Here is a 13,577-nt window from a genome sequence, read left to right on the forward strand (position 1 = left end):
CTAGTCTGAAGTGCCCCCATCTGTATTCACATTTTCCAATGGAAGTAGTTATCCAGCAGGGGTGCCTACGTTCCCCTGTCGGCTTTCTCCTCCCCGATTGTCACATGTGCTGTTTGTGTGCTGCAGCCACATCTGGTACGGCTCATCTCACCTTGGCATTACTTGTTGTGTACTGATATGTGTTGCAACCGAACCTGGCTCGACCCACACTCTGTTCTGGTGCTCGGATTCACCAGAAGGTAATGTGAACAGATTCAGGCTGGTCTGCCCCCAACCCATGCCATGTGTATGCCAGTGGGATAATTTTCATTGCCTGTTCTGGGTCATTCCCTATTGTGCTTCTTGCGCTTACCTGCATGGGACTGTGTCCTGCCAGAGAAGTTGGCCAGGCTCCTCCACCAGAACCTCGCCCAGTGCCAGTTTTCGCGCATACCAGTGGGTCCATGAGCCAGCACTACTCAGTTCGCCTCCTATCCTAGGAGGAACAGTGGCTTTTCCTGACTGGCCTTCGACCCAAGCTGGTTGTTGTTGGATATTTCAACCCAGCCATGGCTCTTCCATACCCCCACACAGCTCACACATGGTTCAGTAAGGGCTGAGACCTAGCCTAGTCTGTCACACATCTCTCCCTGGTCCTCTAGAACACCAGATGGTGTCGGAATCTGGCCTGGCTTGGTGCTTCCCGTCCCAGTCCACACTTGTGCCAAGTGAGATTACAATCGTATCCTGATCAGAATGCAGCCTCAGTTCTAGCCCATGTGCTCCTTGGTGGGAACCTCAACCCAGCTAGGCTGTCCCGTTATTTCCCCAACCGGGCCTCTTCCCTGCCATAGAGCAGGTGTAGGCCGGTGATTGTTCTATCTCCGCTTGGCAGAGCCCCTCACTTGTCCTGGCTCCTTGGATGCTGTGGCTTAGTGCCTCTGCCTCACGCAGATCAGTATATGCAAGGACCTACATGGCATGAGCTGTGCTCCAACCTGATTTCTGTTGTTTCTTGTGAGTTAAGGTTTGTTCAGCCCTGCCCATTCTGCCCCCTACCAGTGGCAGCCTGGCCCACCCCACATCCTGTTTAAAGATGCACATTTGGGTGCTGCTGCCTTGACCTACCCTGACTGTTGTGGGATCCTTTACCCATGAGTGATGGCAGGTGGCATGGTCACACCTAGCTTAGACCATTGCAACCCCAGCTTGCGAGCTAACCCAGGGGACTTGTATTCCAAAGGGTTGGGCCCACACAACCCCACAGAGTCTACCCCCAGCCCAAGTTCTCTTGCGTGCTGGATAGTGTCTTGATCCTGTGAAATGTGACCACTCCACAACTCCAACACTCAGTCGGGCAGTGGTACCCAACACTGCCCAAGAGGCCTCCATCCATAGCTTTGGTGTGGGCTAGTGTGTGGCGACCAGTGATGTTCTATACTAATATCCCATCTCTGTATTCATAATTGAGCTGTTGCATCTGTCTTACTGAAATTATCTTCTGGATACTTCCCTAAAACCACTAGGTCTTAGTCCCCTCGCATGCTTAAATCTTTCATGACCCTGTCACTGAGAATACCCGAAAATTCACTTTGCACCTATACTCAACCTAGTCTTAGTCATGAGTGACCCCAGGCAGCAAATACATATCTTGAAAACCCCAGAGTTCGCCCTTCCGGGCGGCCAGCAGACAAAGCCTGGCACCACTTGGTGTACTGGCCGCCCTGGGGGAGGCCGAGGACTCGTTCACTGCCTTGTGGCAGTGTCTTTGGTGTGAGACCCCCGCATTGGGTCCAACCCGGCAGGGGCATCCCCCACAGTTGCCACACTGCAGGGAGCGTCAGATGCCCCCAAGCCCAAGGACCCAACTCCTCCCAAACTCCCCCAGCCGCATGATCTTAGCAGCAGTGCAGAGCTAGGAATTTCCACCCAGTTCCCAAGTTCCCTCATGGTGGACTTACCCTGAGGGAAGAGCTCTGTTGGGTCCTGGGGGAGCCCAAGGACTCTTCACTGCCTTGCGGCAGTGTCTTTGGCGTGAGTCCCCCCGCATTGGGTCAGACCCGGCAGGGGCACCCCCCACAGTTGCCACACTGCAGGGAGCCAGTTGTTAACATTTTATGTTCCTACCAACAGTGCACAAGTTTTCTGTTTTCTACACAACCCAACCAATACTGATGTGTGGTGTATATAATTTATTTTTAATTACAAATTTCCTGTTACTCTCTATTCCTAGTGTAACTTTTTAGAAAAGTCTCATTTTTTTTTTTTTTACTAACAATAATTCACTTAACAATACCTCTTGAGTGCCTGGAACATGTTTTCAATAGTGAGGGAAAATGAACAAATCAAGTTCCAGCCCCAAGTGTTCTTAATTTACTTTCATACTAAACTCATGTATGTAAAAATCAGCTCTGCTGAAATGCATTATGACTGCAGCCGCCCTTTATTTGTCACTTACATTTTCCACTTTTTTTTTACACTGATTATAGGGAATATAAAGATGAGTTAGCACACAACACAGAGTCTAATGGGAGGAACAAACATGTAAAGAGTCAGAGCATAGTGTAAGGATTGCCATTGAAGCTTCACAATGAGTACTGCTATTGAGAACTAGAAAAAATCTCACAGAAAAGAGGATCTTGCCAGATAGAACACTATATATAAAAGCATGGGAGTAGTACATTATAGTTCATGTTCAGAGAGATGGAAAGTTGCAGGAGGGAAGATTGGAGATTGGAATGCATTTGGTTGAATACTGGATACTAGAACAGTAAGGTAGAAGTAGCAAGCTCCAGTCTGTTTGATAGCACAGTGGGATGATCGTAGTTCACATTGTTTCACTGTGTGTAAGGTATTGGAAGGCTCCTAATGTAAAGAATTAGGTTTGTTGCCTGATTTAATTTGTACTGTGTGCATATGTTGAAGTATTCCACCTAGCCCATAAAAATATACAGGTGTTACATATTAATAAAAATGTAACATGTAAACATGAATTTGGAGGCATTGGGTTTTGAGGAGTGCAGTAAAGGTCTTTGGAAGGAAGTGATGAAAGAATTGTTTTATAGGATGATAGTATACAACTGAAATCCGTACTAAGGAGAGTCTGGCAAAATAATAAATATTGAATGCAAGAGCAAAGTACTTTATTAATTTTTTATTTTGAGAGGCAGAGAGACTGACACAGGAGGACTCTCCCTTCTGCTGGTTTATTGCCATCGGACAGAGAAGTAGTCCAGATGTCCCATGACCGTGGCAGGGACCCAAAGAGTTGAGCATCTTTGCTGCATCCCATGGTGTGCGTCCATGTGAAACCAGAGTGAAGAGTTGTAGCTGCTAATTGATCCCAGGCACTCAGATGTGGGATGCAGGCAGCGTAACTGCTAGGCTAACTGTCTGCTTCCCTGGGCAATTTCTGCACTGGTTTGGAAAGCTAGCTGATTCCACTTTGTAGATACTGAGCTTGAAATGGCTGTGATAAATGCAGATGTGCATGATTGGGACTTAGTTGGACACAATGGAGCCACAACATACATATATCCATTCTTTATGCTCTCTTCGTGAAATGAAAAATGCTAATTAGGGCATTGTGTATTTCATATTTGCTGTTTTTAATAAATCATATGCTACTATTTTATACATTTCTGTTTTTGTGGATGCATGCATTCAGGATTGTAAGTACAAAGTTGTGCTACTTTTTATAAGCTAGTGTAAGGAATTTTTCATGGATAATTTTGCTTACTTGTAATTTTGCTTTGGGGGCTGATTTCAGACTGCAAAATAGAGTAAGAGGTGATCGAGAGGGGGAGTTCAGTGAGATGTTAACATGGATTGAAACCCATTGCACACTGAGAACAGTTTCATATGCGCAGTAACAGTTACTGTGAGTGTTTCTCCCTCTCATGCTTTCGTTTCCATCTGACTTGCCTCTAACATGCATTTCAAACTTTCTCAGAAGTCTTACTGACTTTCTCTTGTAGTGTTTGTTTCAATTCACTGTGCCATTTACTGAAAGTCACCTTTAATGGACTTTAATAAATATAAATGAAAATAAATAAGTATAAATGAAAGCCGCCTTTAATAAATATGTGTTTTACAGATTTTGCAAATCAACTAAATTCTATGCACATCTGTATACATAGATAAGTTTCTTATATTAATATGTCTTCATTAGGCTTTTTTTTCTATAGTATGTTACATTTATTATTTAATATAGTAATGTAAATTTAAAAGAATGTTACAGCACAGGCCAAATAAAGGTAGTGAAGGCAGAAAGTCACCTACAATGTGGATGTTAATGCCGCAGAATACTTCTTGTTCATAAATGTGCAGTTGTAAAATGTAACATGGAAGAAGCTAAACCATTTGGAAAAAGAAATTTTTAAAGACGTAAAAGCTATGTCAGTAAAGCACTAATTTATAGCAGCCAAAAACTACTAACAGTAATGACTTAATGCAAGAACAAAATATTATACCTCACCTGTGAACTTATAGAAAATATATGGCTGGACAGTACTGTGTAGAACTAAATAATTTTCTTTTGGTTTTCACCTAAACTGTTTTGAATTGTATAAGGGTTTTATTTGGAGAAAATTGTTTAGTATTACTCTGGCTTTTCTTATTCTCCCACTTCTCTCCATTCGCCTGTAATATTAGTATCTTATCTTTACCAAATACTTAAGTGGTAGACAGTTTTGAATGTGTCTACGTTCATCATGTTTCTCTCAAAAACAACTTATGTCATTGAGAAAGCCCAAAGTTTACATCTTGACAAATTGATAAATCACTGAATTTTTACTATTTGCTTTTTTAAAAATTTTTTTCTTTGACTATTAGGCAAAGTATAAAGAAGTAAAAGCAAGAAACGCACAATTATTGAAAATGCTTCAGGAAGGTGAAAGTAAGTGATTTGTGTATTTTTAAACTTAAAAGTTTATCTTGAATCTGCAGGGAATCTGAAGATATATGATTTTTCAACTTACTAAAACAAAGCAGTTTCCAAAGATGATAATAATGTTTTGACTAAAGTCATTCTTTTACAGTACCTTAGAATTATACAAGCTGGTAACTATTCAAGTAAAAGATATCCTTATGATTATAATTATTATAAACTATTTGATTTTATTTAAAAGAAAAATCAAATCTAATATTTGCTTAGTTTTTTTTTTTTTTAAGATTTATTTAGTTTACTTGGAAGAATTACCGAGATGAAGAGACAGATCTTTCAACCACTGGTTCACTCCCAAAATGGCCCCCACAGCCACAGCTGGACCTGTTTGAAGCTGGATGCTAAGTAACTTCTGGCTCTCCCACTTAGCTGCAGTAGTACAAAGAGCTAGGACATCCTTGCCTGCTTTCCTAGGCCATTAGCAGGGAACTGGATCAGAAGTGGAGCAGCTGGAGCATGAATGACCAGCGATAAGGGATGCTGGCACCACAGGTGGAGGATTAGTGTGCGCTGCCACTGAGCTGGCGCAGGCTTCTGTTTTGTGATTACTCAGGGAGAGGAGCTGTGGCACTGCACAGTTTCCTTCATGTTCCTTTCCTTCTTGTTTCCTTCCTTCCTCAACCCTCCCCTACTGCTCCTACAGTTTTGCCAGTACACTATACTTTTTGGACAAAAAATTATCAGCAGAAAGTGAAAAAATGATCAGAGATAAGATTAATGAAGTTGATTTTATATGAAGGTCCCCCATATCAAATGTGTTCCTGAATATATATACCTAATGGTACCTTGAGAGTTCTGATAATTTTTTTTCAGTCACAGCAGGAAGGGAAATACATATTATTTTAAAAATGTGGTATAGTATGTAAACATATTATAACCATAAGACATAGATCAAGACATGAATTTTTCCTAAGTAGAGGAAATTAAGGGCCCAGCGTGGTGGCACAAGTGGTTAAGGTCCTCGCCTTGCACACCCGGGATCCCATATGGGCGCCGGTTCTAATCCCAGCAGCCCCACTTCCCTTCCAGCTCCCTGCCTGTGGCCTGGGAAAGCAGTGGAGGACGGCCCAAAGCTTTGGGACCCTGCACCTGCGTGGGAGACCTGGAAGAGGCTCCTGGCTTCGGATAGGCATAGTATCGGCTGTTGCGCTCACTTGGGGAGTGAATCGGTGGATGGAAGATCTTCCTCTCTGTCTCTCCTCTCTGTATATCCGCCTTTTCAATAAAAACATAATAAAAAAAAAGTAGAGGAAATTAAATAACTAATTTTCCTCGCTGATAATGCTGATGATATCCCAACTATAACTACCACTTGCAATGCCATCATCCCATGTTGGAGAACCAGTTTGAGTCTCCTAGCTTCTCTACTTCCACTCCAAGTTCCTACTAATACACCTAGAAAGGCAACAGAAAATATCCCAAGTGCCCACTCTGTTACCCACATGGGAGACCATATTCTGGTGTGTTCACCCTGCAGTGGAAGGTGGCCCAAGTGCTCATGCCCCTGAACTCATGTGGAAGACTCAGAAGAAACTCCCAGCTCCTGGCTTCAGGAGTAAACTAGCAGATGGAAGATTCTCTAACTCTGCCTTTCAAACAAATTAAAATAATTATTAATTTCCCAGTGATTGTGTGTAATCCTGGGAGTAGAGGAACAGAAAGTATCGATTTGTAAAAAATCCCACGTCAGCTTTTAAGAGGTTGTGATTTAATTCTTGGCACAATATCTCATTTTATTAAGCATAATAAAATATGCATATTAAGTCTGATTTGTGGGCCATAAACAGTGGTGGCTCAGTTAGTTAATCCTACCCTTTCAAGTGCTAGGATCTCATGTGGGCACTGGTTCATGTCCTGGCTGCTCCACTTCCCTTCCAGTTCCCTGATGGTGGCCTGGGAAGGCAGTGGAGGATGGCCCAAAGCCTTGGGCACCCTGCACCGACATGGGAGATCCAGAAGAGGTTCCTGGCTCCTGGTTGTTGGCTTTGGATCGGCTCTGGCCATTGCAGCCACTTGGGGAGTGAACCAGTGAATTGAGGAGTCTTTCTGTTTTTCCTCTCTGTGGATCTGCCTTTCCTATAAATAAACGTATCTGCCTTTCCAGTAAAAGTATTTATTTAAGAAAATTTGTGCTGTGTATTATACTAAATATCTGAATATTTGTTTGCTAAATTTTAATAGTTTTGCCTTTGCAATCTTTGCTACCTTGATCTTTAAAAGTTTTGTGTTTATTTAAAGACAGAGGAAGAGACAAGCATTGAAAAGGCTTTCATCTCCTTGTTTACTCCCCCAAACACCTGCAGCAGCCAGAGCTATGCTCCAGCCAGAGCTGGAGCCAAAAGCCAGGAACTCAGTGTGGCTTTTCCACCTGAGTGGTAGCGATCCAAGTACTTGAGCCATCCCCTGCTGCTTCCCAGGGTGTGCTTTAGCAGGAAGTTGGAACCAGGAGCAGCGCCCAGACTCAAACACAAGCATTCTGACACAGGATGTTGGTGTTCCAATCACTGTGCCGAACACCTGCTTTCCCACCCAGCTTTTTTCTTTAATGTTTATTTTCGTCTACTTGGAGGGTAGAGCAGAACTGCTGGTTCATTTCCCCAATGCCTGCAACACTAAGGGCTGGTCCAGGCCAAAACAAGGCCATCGCTCAATCTGGGCCTCTACCTCCAAGGATACATTAGCAGAAACTGAATTGGAAACAGGGCAGCCAGGATTCAAGGCATAGGTACTCCCATATGTAGGGAAAGCAGCAACTTAACCTCCTGCCCCACAACACCTGCCACTCCCCTGGCTTGTTTGTTCTAAGATTTATTTTTATTTGAAAGGCAGAGTTAACAGAGAAGACACAGATCTTCCATCTGCTGACCCAGATGGCTGCAGTAGGCTGTGCCAAGTCAGTCTGAAACCAGAAGTGAGGCGCTTCTTCTGAGTCACCCATATGAGTGCAGGGACCCAAGTATATTGGGCCATCCTCTGCTGTTTTCCCAGGCTACAAGTAGGGAGCGGGTTAGGAAGTGGAACAGCTGGGAGACAAATCAGTGCTCATATGGTATACTGGCAGCACAGGTGAAGGCTTGGGCTACTATACCACAATGCCTAGCCCCTTGTTTTTGAACTGAAAAGTTTAGCAATTGGACATTCTTGGCCATTTGGAGATTTCTAGAACTTAGGAAATATAGGAGCTACAGATAGAAAAACCTCTAGATGAATCAGTAGTTCGAAGAAACCAGATGTTTTATGACCCGTCATGGTAACATGAGCCACATTTATCTGATAGTGTTTTATTCATGTGAAAAATCAGAAAATAATAGTAATTTTATTTTCTTTGTTAGGGTATTTACTTAGCCCAACAATTTAGCATGAAAAAGCACTCTGCATTGTTTTGAAAATTGTGGATTTTTCCGTTACATGTGTATTTTCTGTATATTTCTCCCCTTTAGTAGAGATGGAAAATTAATCTTCCATTACATCTGTGTAATATTTTAAAACACAAAAATGTAAAATATTTAAGAGAAACTATTGTAACAATAATGACCAAAAATTTGCAAATGAGAACTCAGAGATCTGCAAGAGCATCGACATACCTTCATTAAGTTCCAAGACTAGAAATTATTGTGACTGCACTGTATCACTAGGATATTGTTTAAAGAATATGAGTGACCGAAGAGACTCTTGCTGTTCTTCCTTTTTTTTGTCAGTGAAAGATAAAGCAGAGATACTTCTGCAAGTTGATGAATCACAGAGTATCAAGAATGAGCTAACTATACAGGTAAGAAACTATGGAACAAACAGGGCAGATTCTCCTCAACAGTCATTTGGTCCTAAATTATGAAACTTGACTAAACAGAAATGTAGCCAGTGGACACTTCAAGACGATTATGTAAATGACACTTTACTACTGTTATATAAGGACCATTAATTGAGTCTGTTTACCGCTTGAAAGGGGAAGTAGCTGTGTATTAAAGATTAGGGAGAAAATTGTATTCACTGAACTGTGAATATAGAGATAAAAGCAATTGAACTTAAACACTGTTGCTGGACTGGACATCCTTATTTGACCTTGTCTGACCTATCCTTGTAACAGCTAGTGGGAATTACTGAGAGGGTTCTCATACGATATTTGCTCATCTAGTTGTTAAAAATTCATCATTGTAAAGATATATGTTAAGAATTAGAGCATTTGCCTCAAAAAGTCTTTTTCTTATTGAACAATATAGGTTACATCACTTCATGCTGCATTAGAACAAGAACGATCTAAAGTAAAAGTATTACAAGCAGAATTAGCCAAATACCAGGTATGCTTTTATAATTTGGAGTGTTTTCATCACAAACAATACATTTAAAATATGTAGCATCTATAAAAAATGTCCTATTTTATTCTTGGACCAGAATTTATCCACCAGATATATTAATAATTATTATTTATCAAATAATTGTGTCTTTAAATGCTAAGGTTACTATACAGACTGATGTGTACAGCGATAATGACAGTAATTCAAGAAACTACATGAGGGAAGACACAGAGTGATGTTTGATCACTTGGGTACAATTACACCTCCTGGCTCTCTCCATTGTAGAGATGTGTTTTCTTAATTAAAAAGTAATGTGTGGGGTGACGCTTTGAGACTGTCTGAATGTCCTATTTACCCAGTGGTTCTAACATCATTGATATTTGTCTTAGTTTTTGTTTTGGTATTATTTCCCCTATACATACAATCTGAAATTTAGAGTTTTTTTCTGGACAAACAATACAAAATATCATGATTTTTTTCTGAATAGATCAGGAGAAATGATCCGTGTCACATGCACATATATTTGTATATATATGTGGGTGTGGTTGTAAAGCAAAATGTATTTATTAATGTGGAAATACAGATCTTAAGTCACTCAAGAGCCACTGGTGGCATAGAAAACATGAAAGTTGTTGAATCCTAGCTTTGAAATCTAATCAGTTTTTGAATGAAATTTCTTTTGCCTGGGGAACTTTGAAGGAAATACTGGAATGTTTATTTTGGTTTCTTTAAAAATCTCATTGAGGGTCATAGTGCCTTTCTGTAGTAAGTTATCTACCTCAAAGAAACTGTTTGCTAAGTTTACTAATATTTTCCTCTTATCTAGAAGGAAATAAATCTTAAATATTTGTCATCATACATCTCATGTCCCACAAAACATATTCACCCTGGCTTTCTCTGTATAATCTTTGCACGTTTGCTCAAGAGTGAATAGTGGCATTCTTGAGTTGTTGTTTTGAAAAGTTAATGTGGAAATGTATTTCCCAAGAGGGAAAGATAACTATAAGCACAGCCCCCCCCCCAAAAAAAGGAGGGGAAGATATTGGGGGAGGTGAAAAAAAAAAAGATTGTCATTACTAGGTGAGCATGGGCTGCCCCTGCACGGTGAGCAGCTCCCAACTCGCTGGGAGCAGCACCACTGGCACACTTTCTGAGCTACAGATCGTAACCCAATTAAACAGGTCTGCGATGAAGACAAGGCATCAGAAGTTTTTTAATATTACCATTTACATGATTGCACTGATCACCTAAGTTTGTCTATCTTTGGTAGAGTTTATGAAAGCGGGAAAGACCATGTAAATAATGTCAAACCGTTATGTGCGGTGAAATTTAGGGATAGCGTATGAAGTTTCAAAAACTTCGCCTTTTAAATCAAAGTAAAGCATAAAACGTTTTGTTAAGAAGTAATTTATGTAAATTTTCTATTGTTTTATGCTGGCTTTTTCCTTGACTCTAGTGTTTACATATTTGTGAATGCTTCTAAGTATTAAAAGTAAAGCCTACTTTTCTACTGACTTAACAAAAGCAAAGTTCTAATTATATTTGTGCAAAACTAGGCAGGACTTACCTAGCTATAAATTGAGCTATAAAAATTGTATTACTCAATAATGAAGTGAATTGTCAAATTTGCTTTTTATCATATGGAACAACTTGAGTGTGTGGTTTAGTTAATATTAATCAAAATGTTATTTTTATAATGAGTCCTAAAAAAATAAGATAAATTGATCTCACTAATCCAAATTCAAATAGAAGTATTTAAATTATTTCCTAAAGCCTGCTTTAACCTTTTATAAAATAATGAAAATTACTTAGTAGTAGTTTGTATAAATGTATGAGAGATCCAGCAATGAAATTTCTCTCCTCTCTTGTGCAAAATGCATTCTCCAATGTGAAATTGTGAAAACAGTCCCAAAGTGGCATTCCCTAAAGAATGTGTTGTGTTTTTCTTTACAGGGTGGCAGAAAAGGGAAAAGAAACTCTGAGTCTGACCAGTGTAGGTGATTTCATTAGCTTTTCAAGTCAACACAAAAGCTAACACTTTCAGGGTTTTACAAAATGTATATATTTAATGTTGTGTAACTGCTAAACTATGCAGTTTTTGTTGAAGGAATTAAAAGCAACTAGCTCATTATAGTCTATAATTTTATGTTCTTTTGACTTAAAGAAAAAAGAAGAAATAGAGGATTCCAGAAACTCAGTGATTATTGTTTACTATCCATCCTTATCACCTTAGTTTTTCATCAGTCAATAAAATTTACTCTTCCACATGTATGTTTGATGTTTTTTGTTTAAGAAACTGTGTGAAAATATTTTTTGCTTATTGCACAGTGATTTCATTGGATTTGTTTAGATCAGCAAACATTTTCCCAGTACTTTCTGTAACCTTAGAGGGCATAGAAAGGCAGTAAGATATGCTTGATAACATTTAATAGCTTATTGCTTAGGGAATTGGGAGGTGGTGCGTAAAAAAAGCACAGTGCGTACTTACAATACATATTAAAGTGTGGCATTATGTTATTTGGAAATTGAGAAAGCTTGCATGAGATAGATTTCAGAAGGTGTATATTCCTTATGTGAATTTGTGGAGAGGCATTCCTGGCAGGAGTGGAATCTAGAATGCAAGTTTTAAGAAAGTTTGGCTTAAGTGTGGTGACATGATATACTGGAATAGAAAGTGTGTGTTTGGAGAGATGAACTAGAGATTTCTTTTTGGAATATTCACTTTCTAGAATGATTAGTAGTTTATGGAACTCAGGGGTTTTTTTTAAAGGGTATTCAGTGAAATAGTTATTAATTGAAATACAGGATTTGTATGTAATGTGCATGTTTAATAACAAAGATGAACACATAAATCCTGCTGACTTGCACAATAAACATTATGTGAAGGATTCCACTTCATGACAGTCCTTGGAGGAAAAAAGTGCTTAAGCAGAAATGTAATGAAATTGTCATCATTGCTTATATGCCTGGCTTCTGCAAGGTTAGGTGAACCTTGCAAAGAATGGTGACCGCTTACTACCCATATTCCCAGTCTTCAGTCTGCTGTAGAGCAGAGTAGGGCCAAAGAAATATCCACTTAATAAAATGATAGGCATTTTAAGATAGTTTTCTCCTAAGTTGCATTATTTGATTAAGAATAGGTACTGAGGGAAGGGGTAGTGCTGTCACTCTACAGACACTAATCTCCCACCTGCAGAAGCTGGCATCCCATATGGATATGTCTGAGTTGATGTCCTGACACCTGTACTCCCCACCCAGCTCCCTGCTTACGGCCTCGGAAAGCAGAGGAGGATGGCCCAAGTCCCTGGGTCCCTGCACCAGTGCGGAAGAGTCACAAGAAACCCCTGGCTTTGTATTGGCTCAGCCCAGGACCAGTTGGGAAGGGAACCAGCAGACAGATGATCTCTCTGTATCTGTTTTTCTGTAACACTGCTGCTCAGGTAAAAATAAATCCTTAAAAAAAAGCACTCTAATTTAGTGTATAGGGATAGAAGAGCAGAGCACATAAAATCTCAATATAATTGAGTTAGAGGAGATAACACATTAAGTATTTTAAAATTACAGATAAAATGTAGATTATAACAAATTTTATTTGGCGGCAAAGAATTTGGCCCCCATGTAGATGGGATCCAACTACCCAGCGATCTTGAGCTGCTTTCCTAGGTGCAGTAACAGCTGGATAAGAAGTGGAGCAGCTGGGACTTGGGTTACAGCTTAATCCTCTATGCCACACTACAAATCCTGTGGGTTTGTGTTTTTTGTTTGTTGTTATTTTCCTTTTTACTAGTAGATCTCTGGTAGCTTTGTAGAAGAATGTCAGCTGTAGCACGAATTTTCTAATTGGTTTTATTATTTTATTTGTAAGGCAGAGAAAAAAAAGAAAAAGATCTTCCATTCTCTAGTTCACCCCTCAAGTGCTGGGCTCAGCAAAAGCCCAGAGTCCAGAACTTGATCCATTTCTCCCCATGGGTGGCAGAAGATGCAGTGACTTGAGCCATCATCTGCTACATTCGTAGGAAAGTGGAATCTAGTGCCTAACCACTATGCCAAATCCCAACCCTTGGTCAATTTAGGAATTCTGTCTGGGTCTGCTACATGGGTGGCAAGGATGCAAGCTGTACATTAGGAGAAATCTGAATTGAATATAGAGGTGAGATTCCAGCCCAGACACTGCTGTTTAGGATAGAAGCGTTCTAGAGGGCAGCTCAGCTCACTAGGCCACAACAACAGAACGAGGTGCACTTACTTTAAATCTGTATACAAGGCAATTCCTTCTGTGTTAAAAAGCAAAAGGAACCCTGGGTCCTAGTCCCTTAAATGCACTAAACTGTTTGGATCCTTCCAGGAAGGAATAGTTAGGG

The 13,577-nt window shown here is 40.2% G+C and overlaps 1 protein-coding gene across 1 annotated transcript in view; it reads left to right on the forward strand.

The window, feature by feature from the left end:
- Window positions 1-11,482, forward strand: part of GKAP1 (G kinase anchoring protein 1) — a 68,737-nt gene extending 57,255 nt beyond the window's left edge. Inside the window, exons 10-13 of the mRNA XM_040963321.1 lie at window positions 4,813-4,876; window positions 8,623-8,693; window positions 9,142-9,219; window positions 11,170-11,482. Of these exons, the coding sequence (XP_040819255.1) occupies window positions 4,813-4,876; window positions 8,623-8,693; window positions 9,142-9,219; window positions 11,170-11,217 (261 nt within the window). The 3' untranslated portion in view covers window positions 11,218-11,482. The remainder of the gene's footprint in view (window positions 1-4,812; window positions 4,877-8,622; window positions 8,694-9,141; window positions 9,220-11,169) is intronic.
- The last annotated feature ends 2,095 nt before the right edge of the window (window positions 11,483-13,577 follow it).

Source organism: Ochotona curzoniae, unplaced genomic scaffold, assembly GCF_017591425.1.
Source record: "Ochotona curzoniae isolate NIBS_2020 unplaced genomic scaffold, NIBS_Ocur_1.0 scaffold_3208, whole genome shotgun sequence".
In the NCBI taxonomy this organism is placed as follows: domain Eukaryota; kingdom Metazoa; phylum Chordata; class Mammalia; order Lagomorpha; family Ochotonidae; genus Ochotona; species Ochotona curzoniae.